Source organism: Cyclopterus lumpus, chromosome 14, assembly GCF_009769545.1.
Source record: "Cyclopterus lumpus isolate fCycLum1 chromosome 14, fCycLum1.pri, whole genome shotgun sequence".
Classification (NCBI taxonomy): domain Eukaryota; kingdom Metazoa; phylum Chordata; class Actinopteri; order Perciformes; family Cyclopteridae; genus Cyclopterus; species Cyclopterus lumpus.
Window position 1 is genome coordinate 5,388,110 of NC_046979.1, and position 23,316 is coordinate 5,411,425.

Below are 23,316 nucleotides of genomic sequence, written 5' to 3' on the forward strand. Positions count from 1 at the left end.
TTTGAAATAAATCATATTGCAAGAAACCTTGTATTATAGTACGTCATAAAAATACCCTGAAGTCCTTTTCAGATATGAAGAGACCCCTTAAATCAAGCAACTGGAAGTCGATGTTGTCCCTCAGAAGTCTTTGATGCTCCAACACGACTTTTCTATTAATACTTACTGACTTTAGTATGAAATTAATTTCTGTAAATGTATAAAAGTTTCTTATTTTTGTAGACGTTGATAATGATCAGTGTCATTATCCAAAGCATTTAAAAATAAATAAATCTATATTTTGGTGAGTTTATTGGTTCTCCTATTCAATCGTGTCTTCCAGAGCTCTTAACCCCCAAAAAATAAATAAATCTGAAATGTTATTAAACTCCAAACATCAGACGGAGACGATCTCAAACACGAGACGCTTTAGTTTATTCAAAGTGTAGCAACGCCAGTCTGAACATTTTGACCATTCAATAAAAACAATGACGTTTTTAGATTTTAATTAAATGTTTGTGATTAATAATAGAAGGAAAAAAAAGAAGAAGGAGGAAGATAAAAGCGTAGATGTGGGTGGGTGATGGAGGCTCCCCAGGGATCACGGAGCTTTGCGTCTTCTACTGGACAAAGCGGGGAATTCGTCCACCAGCAGCGCGTGGTCTCTGCAGGTGGGACAGGTGCTGTGCTCCTTCAGCCACGAGCGGATGCACTGAACACAACACGGGACGCATTAGAACAGAAGGTCAGAAGGTCAGAGGCGACACTTTATTCTCAGCTGTATGCCGGAATAACTACAAGTAAGTAGAAAGCCAACTAGTAACGTAACCTGGTTGCAGAAAACAAACAAATTAAATACATATATTTATATTTAAGATATTGGAATACGTTCTTTACGATGGAACCGAATTAAATTGACCGTGTCTGTTAACTGAAGACTAACAAATGGGGACTACATATTTCTTGTGTTGAGAAAACCACTTTAAATCAATAAGTCCCAAAAAAAAAAAAAAAAAAAAAATCAAGCAGGACTTTAAAGATAAAGTGAGATTTACAGCATTTTGTCGGGGCATCGGTTAGCTCGTGAGTGTTTTAAGCTTCGCTCACCTCGTCGTGGAAGCTGTGTCGACACACCAGCACGCAGATGTCGACCGGATTCATGTCCTCGTGACAGATGATGCACGGATCATCCATGTTCAGCTGCAGGCGAGACACACAACACAGTTACCGGTGTGGACCCGACTGAGCGCTTCATTATCCGTTCGGTTGATAACGTGCGCGCAGCAAACTTAAAAAAAATATATTTTAAAAGCTAAAAGGCCAACTAATATAGGATTAAATTCTTGTGAATTTTGTAAATGAATAAATCTCGACTGTACGACACAATCACAGCCAACGCACGAGTCCCCAAAAAAACCCGCAATTCTTCAAATGGCCACTTGAGTTGCGTTTCCTTTGGACTTACAGCGTTGGCGTGCTCGTTTCTCTTCGGGGGTTCGGGCGGCTGCCACACCGGGGTGACGGGAGGCGGGGCGGCGTACTGAGCTGGACTGTTCGATCTGGCAGCTTTAAGCTTCTCCTGTGGAGAGAAGACGAGAAAACAATCAACGAGATGAGTTTGAGGACGAGAAAACAACCAGGACAAATCAAGACTAGAGGTCTTCACAGGTCCTCATGACGGAAAACTGGCCTGAACATTATAGATTAAATAATTACTTACTGCGTCTCTCTTTTGCCCGAGCGACTGCCAGACCGGAGCGACCGGAGGAGGCGTGGTGCACGGGCGCGGCATCCCTTTGTTCGGTCCCTTTGTTTGTTTTGGTTTGGCAGCTTGAGGCTTCTCCTGTGAAGGAAAAAGAAGCCAAAACAACCAATGAGATTCATTTTAGGACCTGAGCTAACCGGGATAATCCATACCGGAGGTCTTCACAGCTCCTTGTGACAAGTTGTGGCCTAAAAAAGGTGCAATATATATATATATATATATATATATATATACTTGAAATTGTTCAGCACTGCACATTGTTACATGATGGGAGTCTTGATTGGTAAACGGTCAACAGGTTGTTGGTTTTATGCCCTGAAAAGCTGTCGTTTAAATTCAAACTCTTAACAAAAATATAGGCCACATGATATGAAGTGTGATGTTTTTGGGAATATAACATGAAAGATTTCCGGTTGCTTCTTTGTAATTGTCATCGTGCAAATGACGATGAATAACTCGAGGCAGACGCCGGGTGTTACGCAACACAAACGTACCTGCTGGTCAAGGATCAGCTGAGTCACCCCACCGACCACATCCTGCAACGTCATGCTGCTCAGGCTTCCGCTGCTGGATGAACGCAACTCCTGGATGAACCTCATCAACTCCGACCTGCACACAAACACATTTTTATTACCTATCGGGTGTAAAAGCTGCCGGATTAAATGCTCAATGTTGTTGCGTTTGCTCCTTTTGTGACCGATAAAGAGTTCATAAAAATGCATCGTGTGTAATAAAATGTCCATAAAAGCAACTTCTCTTCTAGTAGAAAGTATAGCACGACTGAAACTGGATACCTGGGAGCTTGAAAAACCCCATAATACCTGTCAATATATAATTATCGGACAAGTCCTTAGATAATAAGATTTTTAAAGAATCATGACCATAATACATGCTGCTAAGCACGTAATAACTTGGCATTAGAGCGCCGGCGTTACCTTGAATAGTCGGGGAAGATGCCGGCCAGGTGCTCCATAGACTTGTCGAACACCGTGTGGAGTTGAGGCTCCAGAGTCCTGGTGGGAGGTTTGAGTTGCGGTGGAGGCTGAGCGGACGCCGCTTCAGCTGCAGGCCCCGGGGGGGGGGTGATCGGGGGGGCGCCATGAGGGGACGAAGATGGAGGAGCATACGCGATGGCTGCCACAGACTAGAACATTGAGACGGGAGAGAGTTCACTTTGGATTAGTAGCAAATTAATGGGAAATAACTATTGATTTTTGCAACCATTTCTAATATCTGAAAGACATATTTAACTATTAGAGATTAAAAAAAAGTATTTCTTTGCACCATTTTATCTTAGTAGTAGGATTATAGCAGTAGAAGTAATAGCAGAAGTAACTAAAGTATTAGTTGTTGTAGGAGTAGAAATATTATAGCAGTAGATGTAGAAGTCATGGCAGTAGTAGATATGAGGTATAAATAATAGTAGTAACTAAAGTAGTTGTTATAGTATAAGTAGTAACAGCGTTAGAATTAGCTCAATAAAAGTGTCAGCTAAATGAAATTTAATGTAAAAGTAGTTGTAGTACTTTAAGTAGAAGTAGGTGCAGTGGTTGTAGTAGTACTTCATGCATATTTAGCATAGTGAATAATAAAAGGGTGTTTATCTACGATAATAATCAATAGAGAAAAGCAGCAGATCCTCAGGTTTGTTAATAACCGGTTGTGTGTGTGTGTTACTGGTTAGACTGGTTGTCTTACTGGTGCAGCTGGAGGGTCAGACTGGCTGTTGACGTTGACTGGAGGCAACTCGCTGAGTCTCCTGCCGCTGTTCACTTGATCCAGCTGCTCCTGGTACTGCGCCTGTGGAGAATATGAAGTCTGGATTAACACACACACGTGTCAATATGATCCCGAAGGTCCTGGACACTCCCAATTAATAATCAATAAGTAGCTTGTTTTCATGTAAAAAACAAAACAAAAAAACAATGAGGCTGAACCTAAAGAGTTTGATGATAGTGTACACTTCAAAAAAAAAAAAAAAAAGACTTCATGTGCATGTTTATGCATTTATTACTTCCTAAATAATTTCTCTCACCAACAACAACATTTTTTAATTTTAAGACAATATAAAAACCTTTGTCGGAAAATTAAATGCAAATGCACATTAAAGAAAACAGTGTGCCAGCGCAAGTATAAAAAAAAATAAAAAAAGAGAAAACAGCCTCTACCAATCTTCATATATACCGTTTGGTCCAAAACCCAAAAGATATTGAAATAATTATAAAAGACAACCAGAAAATATCCAAAAAAATATTCACATTGGAGATTTCAGTTCATTTCTCTCATGATTTTTCCATCTGCTCTAGTGATGTAGGTTTAATACTCAATTGAATTCATATTTATATTCTTTTGAAGCCTCTCAGTGCACATTGATCTCCTCGTGTTGCTCTCGTACCTCAGCTGTGGCGATTTTCTTTTCAACTTCTTGGACGTTGACTCTCCAGATGTTTCTGGTCCTTTCCAGGTCCGGGGTCTGGAATCTGGACAAAGACACAAAGGACGTCACACAATGAATAAATCGGGACACCAGTACTCCCAATAAAAAGCGGTGGTTTTTTCGCGTCTCACCGGTGCGCCGCTTCGTCCAGTTTGGTCAGCAGCGCCTTGCCGAACGCCAGCTCTCGGTAGAAACCGTACAGGCCCTGATTCCGACTGCTCTCCACGACCGAGACCTGGAGGAGAAAAAACGAACGAGCGTCAATTCTTTGACCAAACTCGACCGGCAGAAAGAGTTTCCACAAAGTAACGAGTCAGCGATTGAAGACGCGGTTATTTAAAATGTTTGTATGCGTATTTATTGATTCATCAATATGGTTTAGCTTTATTTATTATTATTATTTTACTTAAAATGTTCTAAAAATGCATTTGTGTGCATCCGTTTATTTATTTTTCCTTTAAAAAATGTTTTAAAAAAAGTATTTCTTCATGAATGGTAAAAGTTTATGTATCATACATTTTGTAATCGCACTGATAATTGAGCACCCGTCGATACACTTTATACACACGCCAAAAAAAAAAAAAAAAGCTCATACTTTGTGGCGACAATCAAACATTAAATGTGTCCATTTCCATTTTATTGTGTAAAAGTTTGCTCAACTAAATGTGACGATGAGAACTAACCGGCTGTATTAAATCTGTCTGATTGTGATTAAGAATGAAGGACCGACCTGAGCCGCCTGAGACCTCCTGGTGGCCGAGGTCAAGGACACCTTGCAGCGCTTGATCTCGTCTTCCAGGCTCATCTTCTCGGTTGCCGCCTGAACGCTGAAAAGGAAACAATTTTTTTTTTTTTTTTTAAAGTAGTAAACAAAAAAAAGAAAAGAAAGACCTTTAAGTTTTTATTTCACCGTCAACTCTTTGGCTCGACACTCACCTCACCTCAAGGAAATCACTCATCTTGGCGTCAAAGCTGTTTTTCCTCTCTCTTATGTATTGGGTCATACTACATGGAAATAAATATATAAATATAATTAGAAATCAATCATTGCTTCATGCTTTTTGTTTCCCGTGACCCGCGGAGACTATAAGCAAGAGTACCAATGTGTGACATCTGTACGTACACTAACGTTCAACATGCATGATAAATACATAAATTTAAGACAAATAAACTTAAGTTCCAGGTGAACTAAACCCCAGGGGCGGAATAAGTAAAGTGAGAGTACCTCAAAACTGTACTTAAAGCTACTACAAGGAACTTTCCCTTTGTGTCACTCTCGAGGTCCCAGTGGAAGAAAGAAAACCTCCTTTAACTGGAGCTGGATCTGTTAAGACCTCCGCACGGTAACTTTGAGTGAAGTATTTGAGTAAATGTACTTTGTTACTTTTCACCCCTGCAGTCTGGTATTCCATTGAAGAAGTACAGATAATAATAATAATAATAATACACAAGTAGTACCAGCTTAATGTACTTAAACATCAATGGTAAAAGGGCTCATTGTGCAGAATGGCTTCTTTCACAGTGTTATATTATTATTATTATATATTGTACTAATCTGTTTTTACCACTAGCAAATACATGCAAGAGTATTGTAAAGAGTATTTAAATTACGTGGAGCAAATGTTTGATACGTGTATAAAACTGGGTAGTATAGTATTGCATCATATCAAAAACTGGTGTGGTATTGCATCATATCATAGTTACCGTTTACATAAAAAAAAACACAAGAGACAAATAAATGTTTTGGGGTTGAGGTATAAAGTATAAGAACAAGGAAATACTCAAGTAAGTACAGATTCTACTCGGTTAAACATCAGCTTCCCTCTCACCTCACGTGTTGCCCAACCAGCTCCTCAATCTCCACCTTCAGGGCCTTCAGTCCTTCCTGGTTGGCCTTCTTCTCCTTCTGGTCCTTCTTCACCTCTTCTTCCAGCTTCTGCTGGAACAGCGTCAGCTCCTTATTGGTCACCTTGACGAAAGAAGACAGACAATAACCGATATTATATTTCTATGTTGTGTTGTATTTATATTTATATTTATATATATATATATATATATCCATATTATAAATCCACTATAAAAATATTTATATATACATATTTAAATATATTTATATATACATATTTATATAAATAAATATATTTATATATAAATATATATTTATATTTATATACGTACATCTAATCAACTCCCTCATGGACCTACATTTATACTGGCAGCAATCTGCTGAATGTCTTTCTCAAGGACGGCGACGTCTTCATTACGCTTCAGGGTGACTTTGTCGCCGCCGCCTTTCGCCATTTTCTTGATCTGCTGCTCCAACTTCTTGTTGTTGTTTTGCTTTGCGTTGATGTCACCCTGGAAGAAAAAAAAAAAGAGTCAACTACAAAACTCAGAACAACTTCAACACCGAGCTAGAATGATAAATTAAATAGGTTGTATAGGTATCACTTGAAGTACAGACTCCAAGGTACTTATTTTCCACCCCGTTTTAATAACAAAACCAGGAAGAAGGAGGTCTGGTACAGGTCATGACACTGAACTCACCTGGCAGCTCTCAAAACGCTCATGAATCTCTGTGTTCACTGCAACGCTCCTCATGGTCTCCTGACACGTCTGAGACCGACAAATCAAAAAGAAGAGCACTTTAAATGTCTGTCTCACACACACACACACACACACACTTATATATTTTCGTATTCAATCTCGTATATTTGAAAGTGCCAATCCTATAAATATCAGTCATGGTTTATTTAAAATGTTCAATTTGAGTGACAACAGTGGATATTGTGTGAGAATTGTCTTTTTGTTGATGCGTTTATTTTTAAATTGTGTGCGTAGTAAAAGCATGTTGTCTGTATAGAATGGAGCCATAAGGGTATTCACCATTGTGTCGTGTACGTCGGTGACAAATGGAGAATTAACAAGACGTTTATTTATATTAAAATCTTCGAGATTATCACATTAATTGAACGGCTCGGTATTAACCTGTACTTCTGCATGTTTCTTCAAAAAGCTGTTCTCGGTCGTCGTTGACAACGTTTCTAAAAGTCCACCATCCAGATCCAGAGGCCCGTAGTCATTCGGTAAAACGAAAGGGACTTGTGGTTGACTGTCATCAATAGACCAAAGGGCAAGATCATCACGCAGAGTCTGGGAGCGTATTACATAAGGATTTGGGAGGTGGGGACGGGCGGCAGTCTTTACAGAAGGATAACTGTCCAGATAGCTTGTGAAAGCAGATTCGGGACCCGGACCCAAATACGAAGACCGAGAGTCCGAGCCAGGATCCGCTATTACATCCAAGTCATCGAGACTGGCTCCGTGCACCGCCTGCTGCAGGGAAACGGCGTGCTTCGCCAGGCCGATGCACCTCCCAATCTTTATGAAGCGAAGGGACTCCAGGAGGAAGGACTCAAAGCCGCCCGTCTCCTGGATCGTCACCTGAGCCACGGGAGGGAAATTCCCCAGTTCACCCACCAGCAGCGGGTCCTCGGCAACCAGTGGACCGTGCTCCTCCAGGATCTGAGCAAAGTAGCTGCAGAGAGACATTCAAATATTCAACATTTAAAAAAAAAAATACGCATAAACAAATTCTACACGAAGGGGTGAAATGTGAAAAGTATTGTACTTTACGTGAGTAGTTTAATTGTTAAGTCATTTTAAATCGTGAAGTAATTAGTCCTGTAAACACTTTTCATGGTTCCGGCTTCACAAATGTGAAGGTTTGCAATAATAATGTTAAAGTTTGAACCAAACAAACATTTTGGAGGTGTCACTTTGGGCTATTTTCACTGTGTTTACAAACCGAACAACCACTCAGTTAATGATACATTAACAAATAAATCAGCAGATTAATCCAGTTAATAGTTCAAAGGAGCTGAACCAGCTACATTGTAGAGTTGTTATTTATTTTATCTCAGAAAACAACATTATAATTCGATTGAACTTGTGAAAGTGATTTTTAAAGTTTATTCATTAACTGCTATGTTCATAAAACGTTTTAAATTAAAATAGAAGAAATACTTATATCCTTTACTTGAGTTAAAGTAGAAACACCGCGGTTTAATACACAAAAAACACTCCATGTAGTAAAACTCCTGCATTCAAACCATTACTGAAGTAAAAGTACAGAAGTATCATCAACTATCATCTACTTAAAAAGTAGCAAAAGTAAAAGTTCTCATTATGCAAAAGTTTTATATCAATATTGCCGTATTCTGGGTAGATTAGAAGTATAGTAATGCATCATTTAATATGATATTATGTACAAAATAATGTGGTGTAGTAGAAAAAAATGGAACTACTCGAGAGTAAATGTACATAATTCCACCACTGAACAGAAATTCGCACTTACTCATACAAACTCTCTTTTGTTGGGTCGGGGTTGTTGTCCAAAATCATTTTATAGTGACTTCTGTGTCTGGTGCTGTTGTACTGGTCCTCAAAATCCGCGACTTGCTCTCGTAGGTGAATCGGTACACTGAATGGATCTCCGGGGTGAAGGAATGATCTGCAAACGGCCAATCTCAACGTTATACATTAAAAATAAAAATAAACATCTGTAATAATAACAGTTAAAAATAAAAAAAATATTTTAAAAAAAATCGGTGTGTGTCCGACGTGGAGGATGAGGAGAACTTACAAAGAGTCATCTCCAAAAATGTCTTGATCCCATTCATCTCCCGGAGTCGGCGCTCTCGTCTCAGGGAAAACAAAAATGCTCTGAGGGGAAGAGGAGGAGGAGGAACAATGTTAGAGTCGCGCCATCGAGACAGACTTCTCTTCACAAGCAACGACCAACAAATCGCAGCCTTTTTCTCACCCTCGGCTCTCTCTGTTTCTTTTTCCGGCCTCGACTCTTAATAGGAGAATTCTGAAAATAAAACAAATTGAAATTAGGGATCAGGAAGAGCCACAAATTGCTAAATACGCTAACTGGTATGTGCAAGAATGTGTAAAAACTGTGTAAAAGTGTACAAATTTGCATTTGCATTATGTATAAGAAGAATATATTGACATTTATGTAATATTTCTGCCAGTAATTCTACAAGTGCTACTACTACTACTGCCACTAGTACAATACTTATACAAGCTGTACATTAACCGATTGAAAAGGGCAATTTAAGCTCATTGGTTGTCCATTATGAAACAATGGGCTTAAAAAAAAAGAGAAGAAGATCCAGGAAAAGGATTCATAGGTGTGTAACAAGAGAAAATATTTAATGCCTTTGTGGATGAAATTGAGACTTAAAACTTGTTTTGTGTGTGCTGACGATACAGGATTCAATGTTCAACGTTATTTTTTTAAGACGTGCAGACGCTCCGTGCTAACTGTTTCCATTTGTTTCCAGTCTTTATGCTAAGCTATGCCAACTGGTCGACCGTCTCATCTAACACTGTTGGTGTATTTCCCCCCCACAAAGGGCCACATTAGTGCCTTGGTGCTTTAGTTTATATGGCTATCAAATTTAATCCAGTGTAAAAAAGAAAAAAAGAAAAAGAAAAGCCATTTCGTTTCTAAAGACTTACATTTTGATTTTCATCAGACTTTTTTAACACCGAACAATGGCCATCTGAAAAGATAAAGAATTGAGAGTCAAATCATGGGCAACAAATGAACAAGACTTCAAATCCCATGTTAGAAACGGTAAAGATTGCGTACCCATCACATCAAAAAAATCATCCAGAATATGGGCGCAGGAGATATACTGGTCCCTATGCTCCTCCAGAGTCCAGATAAAGAGTCTTGTGTCTTGCGGCGGGGCTTCTTTTAGGTATTCGGTCAAGCACATGCCTGAAAAAAGCTCTGGCCTACTACCAATCTTCTCTATAATCGCGTCCTGCAACGGGCCAAACTCGAGCAGAAAAGCCAGATCCACCTCCTCCAAGTGTCTTGCGTAGCGCTCGATGAAGGATTTCGCAGCATCCAAACCTAAAGAAAGCAGCAAATAGGCGGTGAGCATCCACAACGTGGCACCGACGGTAAGAGTCCACAATGTGTACGTGACTTCTGTTCGCCCACAAGAGCTCGATTGGGTCCAGTTAAAAAAAAAAAAGAAAGTCCTGTTTACAAATAGAATATTTTGGTATGAATCGTTTTGTTTTGTAGGTGGTGAACAAAACGCTGTTCAATGGTTCAACCAGACTGGTAATTTAAATTTGTGTGCAAGTTTAAACAATAGTAATAGGTTAGTTTAGGGTTAGGACTACTGGAATATGAGCTAAATATACTATGTATCGCCGAATCACAGTTTAAACGTCTTCAAGAGTAACATGAATTTATCTAATTTGCTCACCTGCATTGTTGAGCTGGCACGCCCAATTGCTGAGTTTGGGATTTATATCCAGACAGCCACTGAGTAGTTGTATAAGGATTCGTGCCCAAACCCGGTTCTTCCGCTCCAGTAGCAGCTCGACGACCTGACTCAGAGTTTCCAGCGGCTCCTCCTGCCAGTTCAGTATCCTCCGAGCTACCGAGTTCCCCCTCGAGGAGTCCAGCTCCAGCCAGGGCTTCAGACGGTCCGTCAGGACGGACACCTGGAGGCCCTTCTCCTCCCTCAGCAGCTCCATGTTCTGGCTGATCTGCAGAAGAACTCGATCCCTGTAGAGCAGCCAGGCTGAAAGCAAATGGACGGATCAACACTTGTTTGACCAAGTCAGGTGCCCAAGAGTTGGGTAAGAAATATGCAACTTAGTGAGTTGAAGGCTAACTTCTGTATTTTTCTACCTGGATAAAACAACAACGGTACCTTTCTGTTGACTGTGGGTTGGAGAGTCTTCTTTCTGCTGCAGGATCTCGTCGTTGATCGCCTGCTTTTCTTGAAACGACTGCTTGTGCAGCTTCCTCTTGAGCTTGTGCTCTTCCTTTGACTTCAACTTCTTTAGACTGAAAATATCAAAAAAAGGGAAACGTGGAGTTATTTAGAAACCGATGAGGATACGATCCTTTAAAGTGGGCGTTCACTAACTGAACCAAACTGCACTGTCATCCCCGTCTGCGATACGACTTCGAGCAAACAACTCGACGGCTTCACTCTGTCACCGGCATGAACCGAACTCGACTCACCTTGTGCATATCTGATTCAGTTTGGGCTTCTTCGGAGTCTGTGGTTTGGCGATGGGATCATCAAACTAGAGCGAAACAAGACTCGGGTCAACACTGATCCTGTGATTCATTCATTCATGAGCACAGGAACTCTAAATGCGTCACTTTCGCCTGCAGAGAATCAATCTTCTTACCCTACACTTTATCAGCCCAGTCGGACCAAAGAGAATGATACTACAGATTTGGCCGACACAGTCTGGGGTCAAACACGGCTCCTGCAGGAAATCCTGCAACACACAAAAAGTATCATTTAAGACTGGAAGCAAGAAACGGCTCTGTCCAAAGTTAAAAAACACACTTACCCTGGCTTCTTCGGCTTCATGATCAAAGGGGCCATAAATTATGACCATACATTCTCCCAAGCACTTGGATTTAATTAAATAAATAAATAATCTTAACTGAACCACACATCCTCCATTATACAGGTAATAATGAAGGTCATTTCCAGGTTCTTCGTGACCTGTTAAAAACTCATGACTGAAACATATAGAAATACATGGAAAATTTACCCTTTCATTCTTTTCAAGGAACGATGTCTTGAGGGTCTTCCAACAGGCGAGGTGGTATTCAACATTGCAGCTCCTACAGCAGCATAATTGAATGTAGCCCTACATAAAAAAGGAGGCATATGCGTTATTAGAAGAATTATTATTATTTGTTGAATTCCAAAACGAACGTATTTGTTTTACGACCACGTACCTTAAAATCTGGGTCAGTCAAGTAGATTTCAGCTTTCAAAGGGACGAGGCATTTGTCAAATCGACAAATGGCTTCAGGAATAGGAGGAAATTTGCACAACTCTATAGCATGCTGCAGAATTTCCTAAAAGAAGAAAGAGAAAATACACGTGCAATCTCAATTTGCATATTATAACAAAAGTAGAGAAATGTAAGACTTCAAGCTAAGATGTTTATGCTATGATACAAGTTTAGATCTATATAAAGTTAACTGGATATCACCCCTACTTGATCAGGCACTTTCCTTTTTTATTTTCCTTCAGTGCTACTTTTATATACTTTGTCCTTTTTTCCCCCTATTCATTTAAATATTTAAATAGCCATCTATAGAGTCCCATGAGTGTAAAACTAGAATCACCGCCCTCGCGTTTGTTTTCCTCCTCCAGAGCTGCAGTTTACCAACATGTCTGTCCCAAAATGTCATCATTTCATCCGACATTTAGAAAATCAATTCCTGGGTTATCGCCCAAAATGTGCTTTGTGAGGCCACAGTGACCTTTGAGCCCCAAAATGTAATCAGTTCATTCTCAAGTCCAAGTGGATGTTTGTGTCAAATTTGAACTGAAATTTCCTCCCGGCCACTTCTATCGCTGGCATGACGGCATAAACATCCGATTACACACACAATACAGTTACCGAGGGGGTGTATTACATAAAAACATGTTTTCTATGTCCAAACACTCGCATGCGACTAAATAATATTTTAAAAATAAATACAAAGACCTCAGTTGACAACTTACCTTGAAATACTCCGGCTGTGTCTCTTTGACAATCTCTTTCGTTAAAGGCCAGGTGAGTTTACCCGGTGTTATTTGATTCTTGACTGTCTGCAGGGAATCTGAAAACTGCGCCAGAGCAAGTGCAAACCTGTCCACAGGAAACAAAAGGAATATTCATGAATCAAAAAGGGTGTGAATCCATCGCACAAAGTCGGTAAGGACCAGAAGCCGCCGTACCTGTTCTCTTTGAGATACACCCTCCCGATGGCATAGTAAACCAGACACTGAATCGTCCTCTCTTCAAACATTTTGATCTGCCCAAGAAGTCTTTGTGCTTCTCCAAGTTCCTGTGTTTAAAAAAAAACAACCACACGTGTAATGACTGCTTCATGGGACATTCACAATTCAAACAATATAATTTATCAAGTTATCCTGTCCATATAATGCCAGCTCGATCAACCTTTCCTACAAAATAACATCAAGCCTTTGTGGCAGGAGAGTGTATTTCTGACTCTGGGAATAAATACAAACTCAATAGTTAGAAACTGTAATATGGACTGCTGTGGACACTGAGGCCTAACGAGTCGTCGTGCATCTACGAGTTACCTCAAGCTGGCCGATTTCTGTCAGAGCTGAGGCGCGGCCGAACAGCAACAACAGCACATCAAGGGTGGAGAGTCCAAGTTGCTGAGAAAGAAAAAAGAAAACGAATGTCTTTTACAGTTCAACGTAAATCCAGTAAGCTTAAAACTACCACAGATCATTTGACAAACGTGTGTGTGTGTGTGTGTGTGTGTGTGTGTGTGCGTGTGACGAGAAACGTAACAGCCAAAGTAAAAAACTATTTCCAGGTTGTTTTCACAAGCAATGCTACCATGTAAGAGGCATTTTAATGTACCAACTGGCTGCAATATTGTATGCATATTTAAACTGTTGGGTGGATTAAATCACTGTGTGACAATGCATTCATTTCATACACTCTGCTAAGTAACTAGTAATTAAGAGGCCTCAGATAAATATGGTGCCGTCAAAAGTACACTCCACAACAATTAAGATAAGTAGAAAGTACTTGTACAGTACTTAAAGAAGTGGACAGGTTGGTCTGGAGCCCTGTGGGCACATACATTGTGTATTAGTGTAAAGTGCTACAGATTTGATTACCTTGGGTGGGGTGGTTTCCAGTATCTCCAGTGCCTTCCTGAAGGCCTCCTCTGCGTTGCGGCTGCGTAGGTCGGCCAGAGCGGTGTGCGCGTCCTGCACCATCGATTGCAACTCTTTACACAATTGCACCATCGATTTCACCTCTTTATACACCGCTTTCTTATGGTCCGCTTTCTGGTTCTGATTGGATGAAAACACATCACAGAGCAGGTCAGGGGTCTCATTCAATGATGCAGTTACAACTTTAAAAAGCTCATTTTGGATGTTCTAAAAAATAAAAAAGTTAGGTTGCTCTTAAAAAAAAAACACAGATGCAAGTGTGCAAGCGATTGATTTTTACAATTCTTCTGCGATGCAGGACAAACAGAAAGCCTCAGAGAGCCCCAGCTCAAGGATCTGCCCGGTTCAGTGTCTCTACAGAGGTTTCCTTTTTGATACACAGTGTAGTGGGAGTCCTTCAACTCGTGACGAAAGACAAACGCAACATGTTGGTCATGTGACGGACGCAGAGCGTGACATGTTAAGCACCGCCTTACCTCATCTTCAGACGGATTTCTGTTTCTCGGTTTCTTCTTAGCTGCTGGTGAGCTGGACGCTCCTTTGCCATTCTTTGAAGAAAGCTCACTGAAAAGCAGATACATTATTTTCTTTTCTTTAAATCATCTAAACAGTCTGAAAGGAAGATTATTTGACCTCTGATCAGATAACAGAAGAAACAAAACTGTAAAACAATCCACACTGTTGATTCTTGTGTTTTCTATACTCTGAGCAGCTGGAACGGTCTGCAATTTTTATATGTAAACTTAAAAACCTCCGTATTCCGCCAGGCTTTTGATTAAGAAGTCATTATAGACAGTATTTAAATTATTTTACTCGCTTTCTTCACTGTAATCAAGTTGTAAAATTGTGTTCTATTTTTGTGTCATTGTATTAATCATTTATTTTGTTTATATTTAAGTTGTACAATTCAGTTTTATTCTGTTATTATAGCTTTTAAATAAATGTTTCACTAATTTTCATCAATTGTATTGCCTTGAGTGTATTGACTGTTAACGTCACAAACATGTATGAAAACTACGATACAAATAGTTAGATTGAGTTGTACTTTTTCCTACAGCGAGTCTGACCAACGTACTACGATCTTTGCCGATAAAAAAAAACGTCATGAACATTACCTATTTTTCCGGCTTCAATAACATTTTGTAATATTCTGAATTATGTTTATCTATATCAATAAACCAACAATATCTCAGAAAAGGGACAATACACACATGTAAATGATCTTCAATCTGATCTGTGCACTTTTCAAGTAGAGCTGCATTTTAAAAAGCTGGCGTAGGAAGTGGCGGTTGGACGAGTCCTTTGTAGAAGCAGTGATTTTACTAACCTCTTTGATTTTGAGTTTTTAGCACCGCCATCCGACTGTGCAGCCCTTTCGTTTTTCACTGGAGAGACAGAATGTTGAAGTTTAAATATCATGAAGAAAACATCTTAACTTTAAGTTACATGGACAAGTATTTAACTGCACAGATGTATGAAAAAAACAAAACAATACAAGACAGACTACAAAAAGACTGCTTGCAAGTAAAAAAAAGTGTTTTTATGTTTCATTCAGTAAATACAAAACACTGAAAACAATAAATACATCAATGTGCATTTAGGGATATGAGACACACACTGTGTACATCCTAGTACACCAATAATGTTTAGTTTGTATGCAACCAAACGTCACCACAACCAGGATCTGAACCCGGCTCACAGAGAAAAGCGGAAGAACTGATTGGAACAAACTCACCTGGTTGTTTTTCCAGTTTAACGTCTGTGACCTGCAAACACACAAGTTAATTATTAACTTCAGCTCAAGACACACAAATGGTGTAAATGATTAACGTATTCTGGAAGCTGGCTGCTCACAGACAAAACTAATGAATATTTGAATGATCAATATGCAGATATTTCTTTTTTTCATTTTTACCCAGAATTAATATTTTTTAAAAAGGGAAGACTTAAAAAAAAAAAAACATTTTATTATACTAGAGTACTAAAATATAGATATCAAGAAAGTAGATATGGAAATGATAAATTGTTAGTGAAGTGGCAATTTGCAAATTAAGGTGAACTGTTTTAAAATCCTGAAATGGAAAATAGAAAAGCTTTAATTAAAAACTTAAATGGAGAAAAACTAAAAGATAACCTAGAATCTTAATAATTCCTCTTTTTTTTTTCCACATATGGGCGGTCGTTTTTCTTTTCAATTTAAAAAAAGGTTGTCTTTTTGGCTTAAAGACAATTATTTGTATTAATTAGTTTTTTTCTTTTCAACATTTAATTATTGATATGATTGATTATTCAACAACTAAAATAAAAACATTTTTTTGCCATTATTCCTTTTAGTTTCCACATTTTAAATTGTGTTAAAGAGTTTGGAAGCTCGAGGGGCTAGAACTGAAGGACTATGCATAAGTTCCTCATACAACCTCGATCAAGTAATCGATTAAATAGTTCAGATCTAGACAAATTAATTAATTAATATATCTTCCTTAATCTAAAATAATAGATGATGCATCTAATGTAAATGTAACCTGACAGAGTTACAAACCTTAGTCTGTGGAGTAGGATCAATCTTTTTAACACCTTTTCCAATCTGTGGTCGGGACTCCACTGTATGCGCTTTGTTGGTGCTCTCCGGTCTGGAGAAAAACAATGTAACCCATAAGTTTATCAGCATTCTTTAATCAATTTGGGTTGTTCAATGTGTACAAAGTATACACATACCTTTTAGTCTGGGTTTTCTTAGGCTGTCCAACTGAAATTTAAAAAAACACATAAAACACAAATTATATCTCAAAAGACATACACTTCAATTTATAATGGAAAAAGAAACCTTCAAGAAAAAGCTTCAAGATGTAAAGTCTTTGATTTTTGAGCTGCATCAAAATGAGGACTCGGATATCCTGAAGTATAGACTGCTGTCTGACACCTAACTCTGTCTTGTAAACGCAGTATAATGTATCGTGTGTACTATATGTGTGGAGGAAATTGGGTTGCAACCATTTCAAACCAGCTACAGGTGTGGTTTTAGATGTTTGGGAAAAAAAGTGTTGCTGTTTTAGATGGATAAAACATCAAATGTGATGGAAGGTGCTGTTGTACCTTTGGGATCGGGCATTTCAGTGAACTTCAGGTGTTGTTGTTCCAAGTCTTTGATTCCCTCCTGGTCCTCTTTGCACAGACTCTGGGCCATGGTGTTGGCTTCAATAGCCTTTTGGACCTCTCCCAAGGAGAACAGAGCCTCACAGTAGCGGTAGTGACCCTGCAAACCAAAAAAAAAAAACATGCATCAACTTCTTGCTCTTCATGACATGAACTGACAGTCAGTGAGTCTCCTTTGTGACTTCAATCTGCTCAATGTGAATAAGCCACATAAAGATGATGTTTTCCAATATTTTTTGTTAGTGATGCGCAATAAAAGTCCTTTAATGTTGAGTTTCTGCACACTAATGTAAACCTACATGAGAAACAAAGTATGACGGTTTGTATAGAGGACGGGAAGCCACTATCTGCTGAGGCAGCAAAGTTCAGACAGGATATTTGATCTCTTTTTTTACACCACATGATCAAAATAATTGATGCAGAGTTTGTGTGAGTTTACTCGCCCGACTATTTGTGGTTTATTCGCGCCAATTGTGCCTCATCTCCGTGGCAACAGTTATCATTTACGCCATGCACAATGGAAGAAATAAACAGTAGTTCTGCTTTATACTTGTGTAAATCCCACAAACGTCGGAGCATCAAGCGCCCTCGTGTTTGGGTTCATAACATCACCCGTGGGCTCACACAGCTCGGTGACTTTCACCGAGTACGTCTGGAGCGTCGGGCCGAATTTAAAATGTACCTTTCAAATCTAAATTGTCTCTTTGTCAGTTTCTAATGTGTAATTTGTTGCAAGTGCTTAAATCTGTAGCCAACCACACTGCGTTTACCTCACTGGTACGATGTGGCAAAGACACCTAACGAGGACTGACACTGCTGGTTGGCTCAAGGCATCGTTAACGTCTGTGTAATTAATTAATGTTGGATACTTTTCTCTGTGGTTACATTAATTTTGACTGGATAAAAAATAAAGAAGAAGAGACGAGTACCTTTGCCCAGAGTGGTTTTATCAGAGTAGCACATTTTCCATCAACAACCGCTTTTCTGTAAAAAAAAAAAAAAAAAAGAAAATTATGTTTGGGTTAAAACATTTCACGTAACTTTTTATCATTTAAAACAGCTCAATGTTCACACTCTCTAGTGAGATATTTTGAGGTCAAACTAAGTTTTCTACTAATACTCTGTACTTCCAATTACTTAGACGAAAGGAATAAGTGGTACTTACAGATATTGCTCACATCGGATATAGCATAATGCTCTATTTCCATAAACTATGTGGTTGTCCGGGCTGGATGGAGGGGAAAAAAATATTTTAGTTACAATAGTACCTAAAAAACGATTTACCAAATTATTTGTTACACCTAAACGATCGAATACAATTATCCTGAAATGAATCGTCTTTGTGAAACGCGTGTCATCAGCTGGCTGTAGAGTTTGAGGTGTTTTAAAAAAATATTATATTATGGTCTTTCTAATATTCTGTCCTCTTCACGAAGTCATCAAATACAGAGTCAACAAAAACTAAAATACCCATGGGCATCAAAGATAGGAATATATATTCTAATGTATATATATATATATTCTAACGTATTATTGTGCAATTGTATATAATATTCAAATATGGACTTACTAATATATGATGGCTTTGGAATAAAACTTAACAGCATCTTCATACTGCTTTGCCTTAAAGTTGTCATTTCCTTTCTTCTTCATTTCTTCACTTTTCTGGATAAGGACCGGACAAAACAAATATTATATTCCCTCAGGTGCAAGACAAACATTTATAGACAGTTGAGTTTTGGTCTAACAAGTTTTATTTAAACATAAAACCAAACATTAAATCTGTAATTATCTGTCCAAATACAACATTCAACAGTGAGCGACTCCGGGGACGTGGTTGAAATGCAACGCCACTGTACAGCTCAGTATTGCGGAAATATATCACATTACTGAAAATAAATTGTAAAAAAAAAAAGAAAGATGTTCTGTGTACAACTGTGAAGTATTCAAAGTACTTATATGTGGACTCAAGCGAGAGCTGCGTTATCAAAATAGGTATCAACAGTGATTAATGTTAACATACAGAAATGTGCACATAAAAGCAAATGTGTACACGGTACAGAAATCGGCAACAGTTGTCCAAGTTAAATCAGAGAGGTAGATCACGTTGTTGTCTTACCTCGACTAGGTGGTCGGATGGTCGAGCATTCAGTGACTTCAACGTCCTTTTCAAGTTGGTACCCATTTCCTGAATATACTTAGCAACTGATTGAAAACAAGAGACAAGTGTGTGTGTGTTTTAACCATCAACATACGAGAGTTTGCACAAATCAAACACTGCAAATATACGTGTTGTACAAAATGAAATGTAGGTATTTGATAGCTTAAAATAGAATAAACCGTGCATTTAGTTTTCCCTCTTGACATGAATTATTACAAAATGACTCAAAACGGAGTAACATATCAAAGGCTGAATGGTTTTGCATCTTACACTCTGTGAAGATGAGTTGCAGGGCCGTGTAGAATGTGCGCGCGTGGCCGAGCTCCAGGACGCGATGGCGAATAGCGGGCTCTCCAGTTTGCGACAACCAGTTTAATGCGTCCTCCAAAACACCCTGAGAACGCTGACGGTACGAAGCCAGAGAAAAGTTGTCAAAGAGAGGAACATTCAACCGTGTCCATTGATCACGTAGGAAATGACAGAACAAGTAGGTATTTATTCAACTGTTGCGTATTTCTATAACTTTTGTAGAGTGGAAATGTCTAGGGGTGGAACAATCTGACCTTTCTTCTTACAATATCTCAACTCAGCTAATACCAAAAATGCATCTGATCCCAGAGCATCTTTTTTTTCCAAAATTTAAAATCCACACGACAATACCGTGTATATATTTTTTAAAGCTACATCCTGGACTGAGAAAATATTTTGGATCGTATGTGTTGAGATGAACACATACAAACACCTCACTTTTGAACCAAGTTGCATGTATGGAGGAGTAGTACAAATAACTATTAGCATTATGATATCATTAACTAAAAGCAAGCGAAGGAGGCCAGGCTTCTGCAATAGTTTGAAGTACCTTTACTCTTATTCATTGATAACCTCTTCCATTTAAAATGAACACAATCACTTATTCCAGACTTACCAAGTTGAACATGTTGCTTATCGCCACAACATGCTTAGTCTGGTGCTTTTTCAACTGGAACAGAAAAACATCTTGTCAAAAATATGTGTATACGTGTAGGCAGGGAGTTTTCCTGCATTATTATCCTAAACAAAACGTTTAGTTCCCAGTTAAAGTTCCAATGGTTCCCTGTTCTCCACTGAAGTACTACATAGTCGACTTACGGTTCCTTTCTCCATGGCTCTCAGGATTGCCTCCACTATTTCTATCCTGTGCAGGTGCTTCAGACTTATTTTGTCACTGCCACTAGAAAGACAACATTTCGAACTGTTTAACAATCTAAACATTGACGATTAAACGTGTTATTAATTGGGGATTAAAAAAAATGTCAGATCCCATTAATAATTGTACTTACTTTGGGATCAGACCTAATTGTACAGCCCAGCAAACAGTGGTACCCGAATCGTTGCGTTGCAGCAAAATGGGAAGCCAGAAGGCACAAACTCTCATCCGTTGCCCGGCATCTCTTCTGATCTCAACCGGGATCCCAATCCATTGTTCAAACACCCTTTCTAAAATAAAAAAAAACATGCAGAAAACATACTTAGTTTCACTGAGCTGAGAGCAGCATAAAGAATTTACCGTCTCAATTTGGACTAATACAATGCCATATCTAAAAAAGGTACATGGAAGAAATGTTCTGTTGAAAAAAACTTTTAACTTTAATGCAACATGAAGAAAAAGACGCACAACTATTTGCACCGTTGTGCTCTAAGAGCAAGTATTTTATAAGCATCTGTTGTCTGACGTAACCAAAAGCCGAGTAGGATAATACAAATCTGGTTCTCAAGGCTAAAAGAGTTTGTGTCCTGGATGACTAACACATAAGTGTTTAAGTACACAATGTAATGGCTAAAGATGAAAGAGGAGAGACGTAGACTCTGGAACAACTTCAATTACGGTTTTAGTTCGGGGTGTGACTCCTTCCAACAACTCACTCGACAGGCAGCAGTTCAATAATCAAAGGCTTGTCTCAACACAGAGTTTACAGAAAGGCACCTCACTCAGAATAAGGGATTCAGACCGTATTATAGTAACATAACAAATATTTTATATGACATTTTCCTCAGCATTTATTTATATATAACTTCTAGAAGAACACAAAAAATGTAATAACCTATTATTAACACCTCAAACTTACATTTTAAAATATGTCAAAACGTGTCCCAATCTTCAGTTTGTATTGATCTCAGATATCACTAATATGAGCGAATGACCTTGTTGCACAAGTATCCTTAATGTCAAATGTTATTGTAAGAGCTCAATAAATAGTAAATACTCAAGTAAAAAAAGGATATATATATATATATCATCAAAGCATGCAGATAGTCTAGTATAATAACGACGCTCCAGCTGGATATCAATATGAATGGTGCATTAAGACTTCACTGTTCCTTACCTGATGGACGGAGGGCGACAATTGTGTCATCTGTGTCCAACTGGGAGAAGAAAAAATATACAGTATCAACATAAAAAAGCAAAAGAAAAATATGTTGGCTAAAAGTTCTTATTCAGATTTTTTGGGGATTTAATAACTCACACTCATGTGGTCTTTAATGTCCTCCCAGTCACAGTCACAGTCAGAATCGTACTCGAACATGTTGTCCAAATCTGTGAGGACATTGAGATCCATTCCACAAAATGTGCAACAGTTGTTGATTTGAATGAATTTCACTGTATGAAAACATCATGTTTGTTTTCATTCCTGTCAAAGTTACATCATTGTTGTAATACAGCCGTTTTCAGCTGACAGTTTTTCATTCCCTTCCTGTCCAGTGAAAACCACGTCTCTCCTGATGTGCTGATGTCGAATGTTTGAGATAAACTGAAGGATAAGTGTTGAGAAAATCCTACAACTACTTAAGCTAAATAAACTACTTAATCCAGAAACATCAAATAAAATAGTAAGACTGACAGTGAATATTAGACTACACAATGAGCACTTACACTTTATGTACATTTTGCTGATACACACTTTTACTTGAGGTTTGAAATGCAGGACTTGTACTTGTATACTAGTATTTTCAGAGTGGTACAAGTACTTTTACTGAAGTAATAAAGCAGCTAAATACGGTTTATCTCCGTGTATTGTCCGTGACATAAACCAGAGCCAACAACTCGTGGGTGTGGTCAATAATTTAAAAAGCTTAATTTACGGTAACATTACTCACATGTATGTGTGTGTGTGTGCGTGTGTGTGTGTGTGTGTGTGTGTGCGGGTGGGTTTCGGTTGTCCACTGGACACACAGGAACAGATACCTAACTTTACACTTGAGTCATGGTGTGACGTTTATTCACCTTTAACGACTTGTTTGAGGCACAGCAGACACTTTTTAAATAAACAAACAGTGTTCGTACTGTTAAGGATTAACTATGACGCAGTGTATCAACAAAATGTCGTATTTCTATTATTATTATTATCATCCCTATAGCGTTAGGCGTTTTGACGAAATAATATATTTTCGGAACGAAGTCCCTTGTAGCAGCTGTGGTTGGATATTAAAATGTTAGCATGTAGCCCATTAGCTAACCTGCGTATCCTTTAAACGCCTAATTGTTTCGACTAAAGAGCGAATTATTCTGCCAACTGCATTAACACGTTGTGTCGTAAATACAGGTCAGTCTGTTTGCCGTATTAACTCCTAACGGGGGTTTTAGTTTCAACTAATTAACGTGACGATTTATTGTTTTATCGGCACGCAAACAAGAGCGAGGCGAGCCGAGATTCAGTGCGACGAGTTGACATCCGCTAGTTTTTAAATATATAAATGCACGTTATGCGTGTGTAATGGATTAAAGAACACGTACCTTGTTTTATTCGTCGTGTAAACACCTAGCAGTGCTCTGTTGTCCTGCTCATGGCAGTGTGCGGAAGTTAAAACTGTTCACGTAGCTCGCGCAGCCCCGCGTGTAATCAGCAAAAGCTCACGCGACAGGACGAGAGACCGTTCAAAAAGAAAAACATCTCTTCTTCGTCTGCTTCTATTGCTGCAGCTGCGCTTCCGGTCGGGCTTCAAACAGCGAGGCGGCAACGTCGCCTCCCAATGATCAGTATTTTTTATTGATTTTTTA

The 23,316-nt window shown here is 38.8% G+C and overlaps 1 protein-coding gene across 1 annotated transcript; it reads right to left on the reverse strand.

Annotated features, from left to right (window-relative positions):
• Nucleotides 1-392: 392 nt before the first annotated feature.
• Nucleotides 393-23,211, reverse strand: ttc3 (tetratricopeptide repeat domain 3). Its single transcript, XM_034549581.1, has 47 exons — nucleotides 23,053-23,211; nucleotides 21,785-21,855; nucleotides 21,644-21,683; nucleotides 20,600-20,756; nucleotides 20,409-20,490; nucleotides 20,206-20,259; nucleotides 19,551-19,683; nucleotides 19,239-19,324; nucleotides 18,690-18,784; nucleotides 18,285-18,347; nucleotides 18,049-18,103; nucleotides 17,060-17,219; nucleotides 16,682-16,712; nucleotides 16,506-16,596; nucleotides 15,702-15,732; nucleotides 15,294-15,351; nucleotides 14,443-14,530; nucleotides 13,907-14,086; nucleotides 13,352-13,432; nucleotides 12,983-13,092; nucleotides 12,767-12,893; nucleotides 11,989-12,111; nucleotides 11,799-11,897; nucleotides 11,424-11,516; nucleotides 11,251-11,315; nucleotides 10,934-11,070; nucleotides 10,481-10,801; nucleotides 9,847-10,116; nucleotides 9,714-9,757; nucleotides 9,007-9,057; nucleotides 8,827-8,906; nucleotides 8,539-8,694; nucleotides 7,170-7,719; nucleotides 6,729-6,797; nucleotides 6,387-6,539; nucleotides 6,011-6,150; nucleotides 5,118-5,186; nucleotides 4,912-5,008; nucleotides 4,313-4,416; nucleotides 4,140-4,224; nucleotides 3,443-3,544; nucleotides 2,680-2,888; nucleotides 2,239-2,353; nucleotides 1,700-1,822; nucleotides 1,445-1,558; nucleotides 1,087-1,179; nucleotides 393-691 (listed from the first exon to the last, which is right to left on the reverse strand). Exons 2-47 carry the CDS (start codon nucleotides 21,842-21,844, stop codon nucleotides 581-583), a joined length of 5,355 nt encoding a protein of 1,784 aa, XP_034405472.1. The 5' UTR covers nucleotides 21,845-21,855; nucleotides 23,053-23,211; the 3' UTR covers nucleotides 393-580.
• Nucleotides 23,212-23,316: the final 105 nt, after the last annotated feature.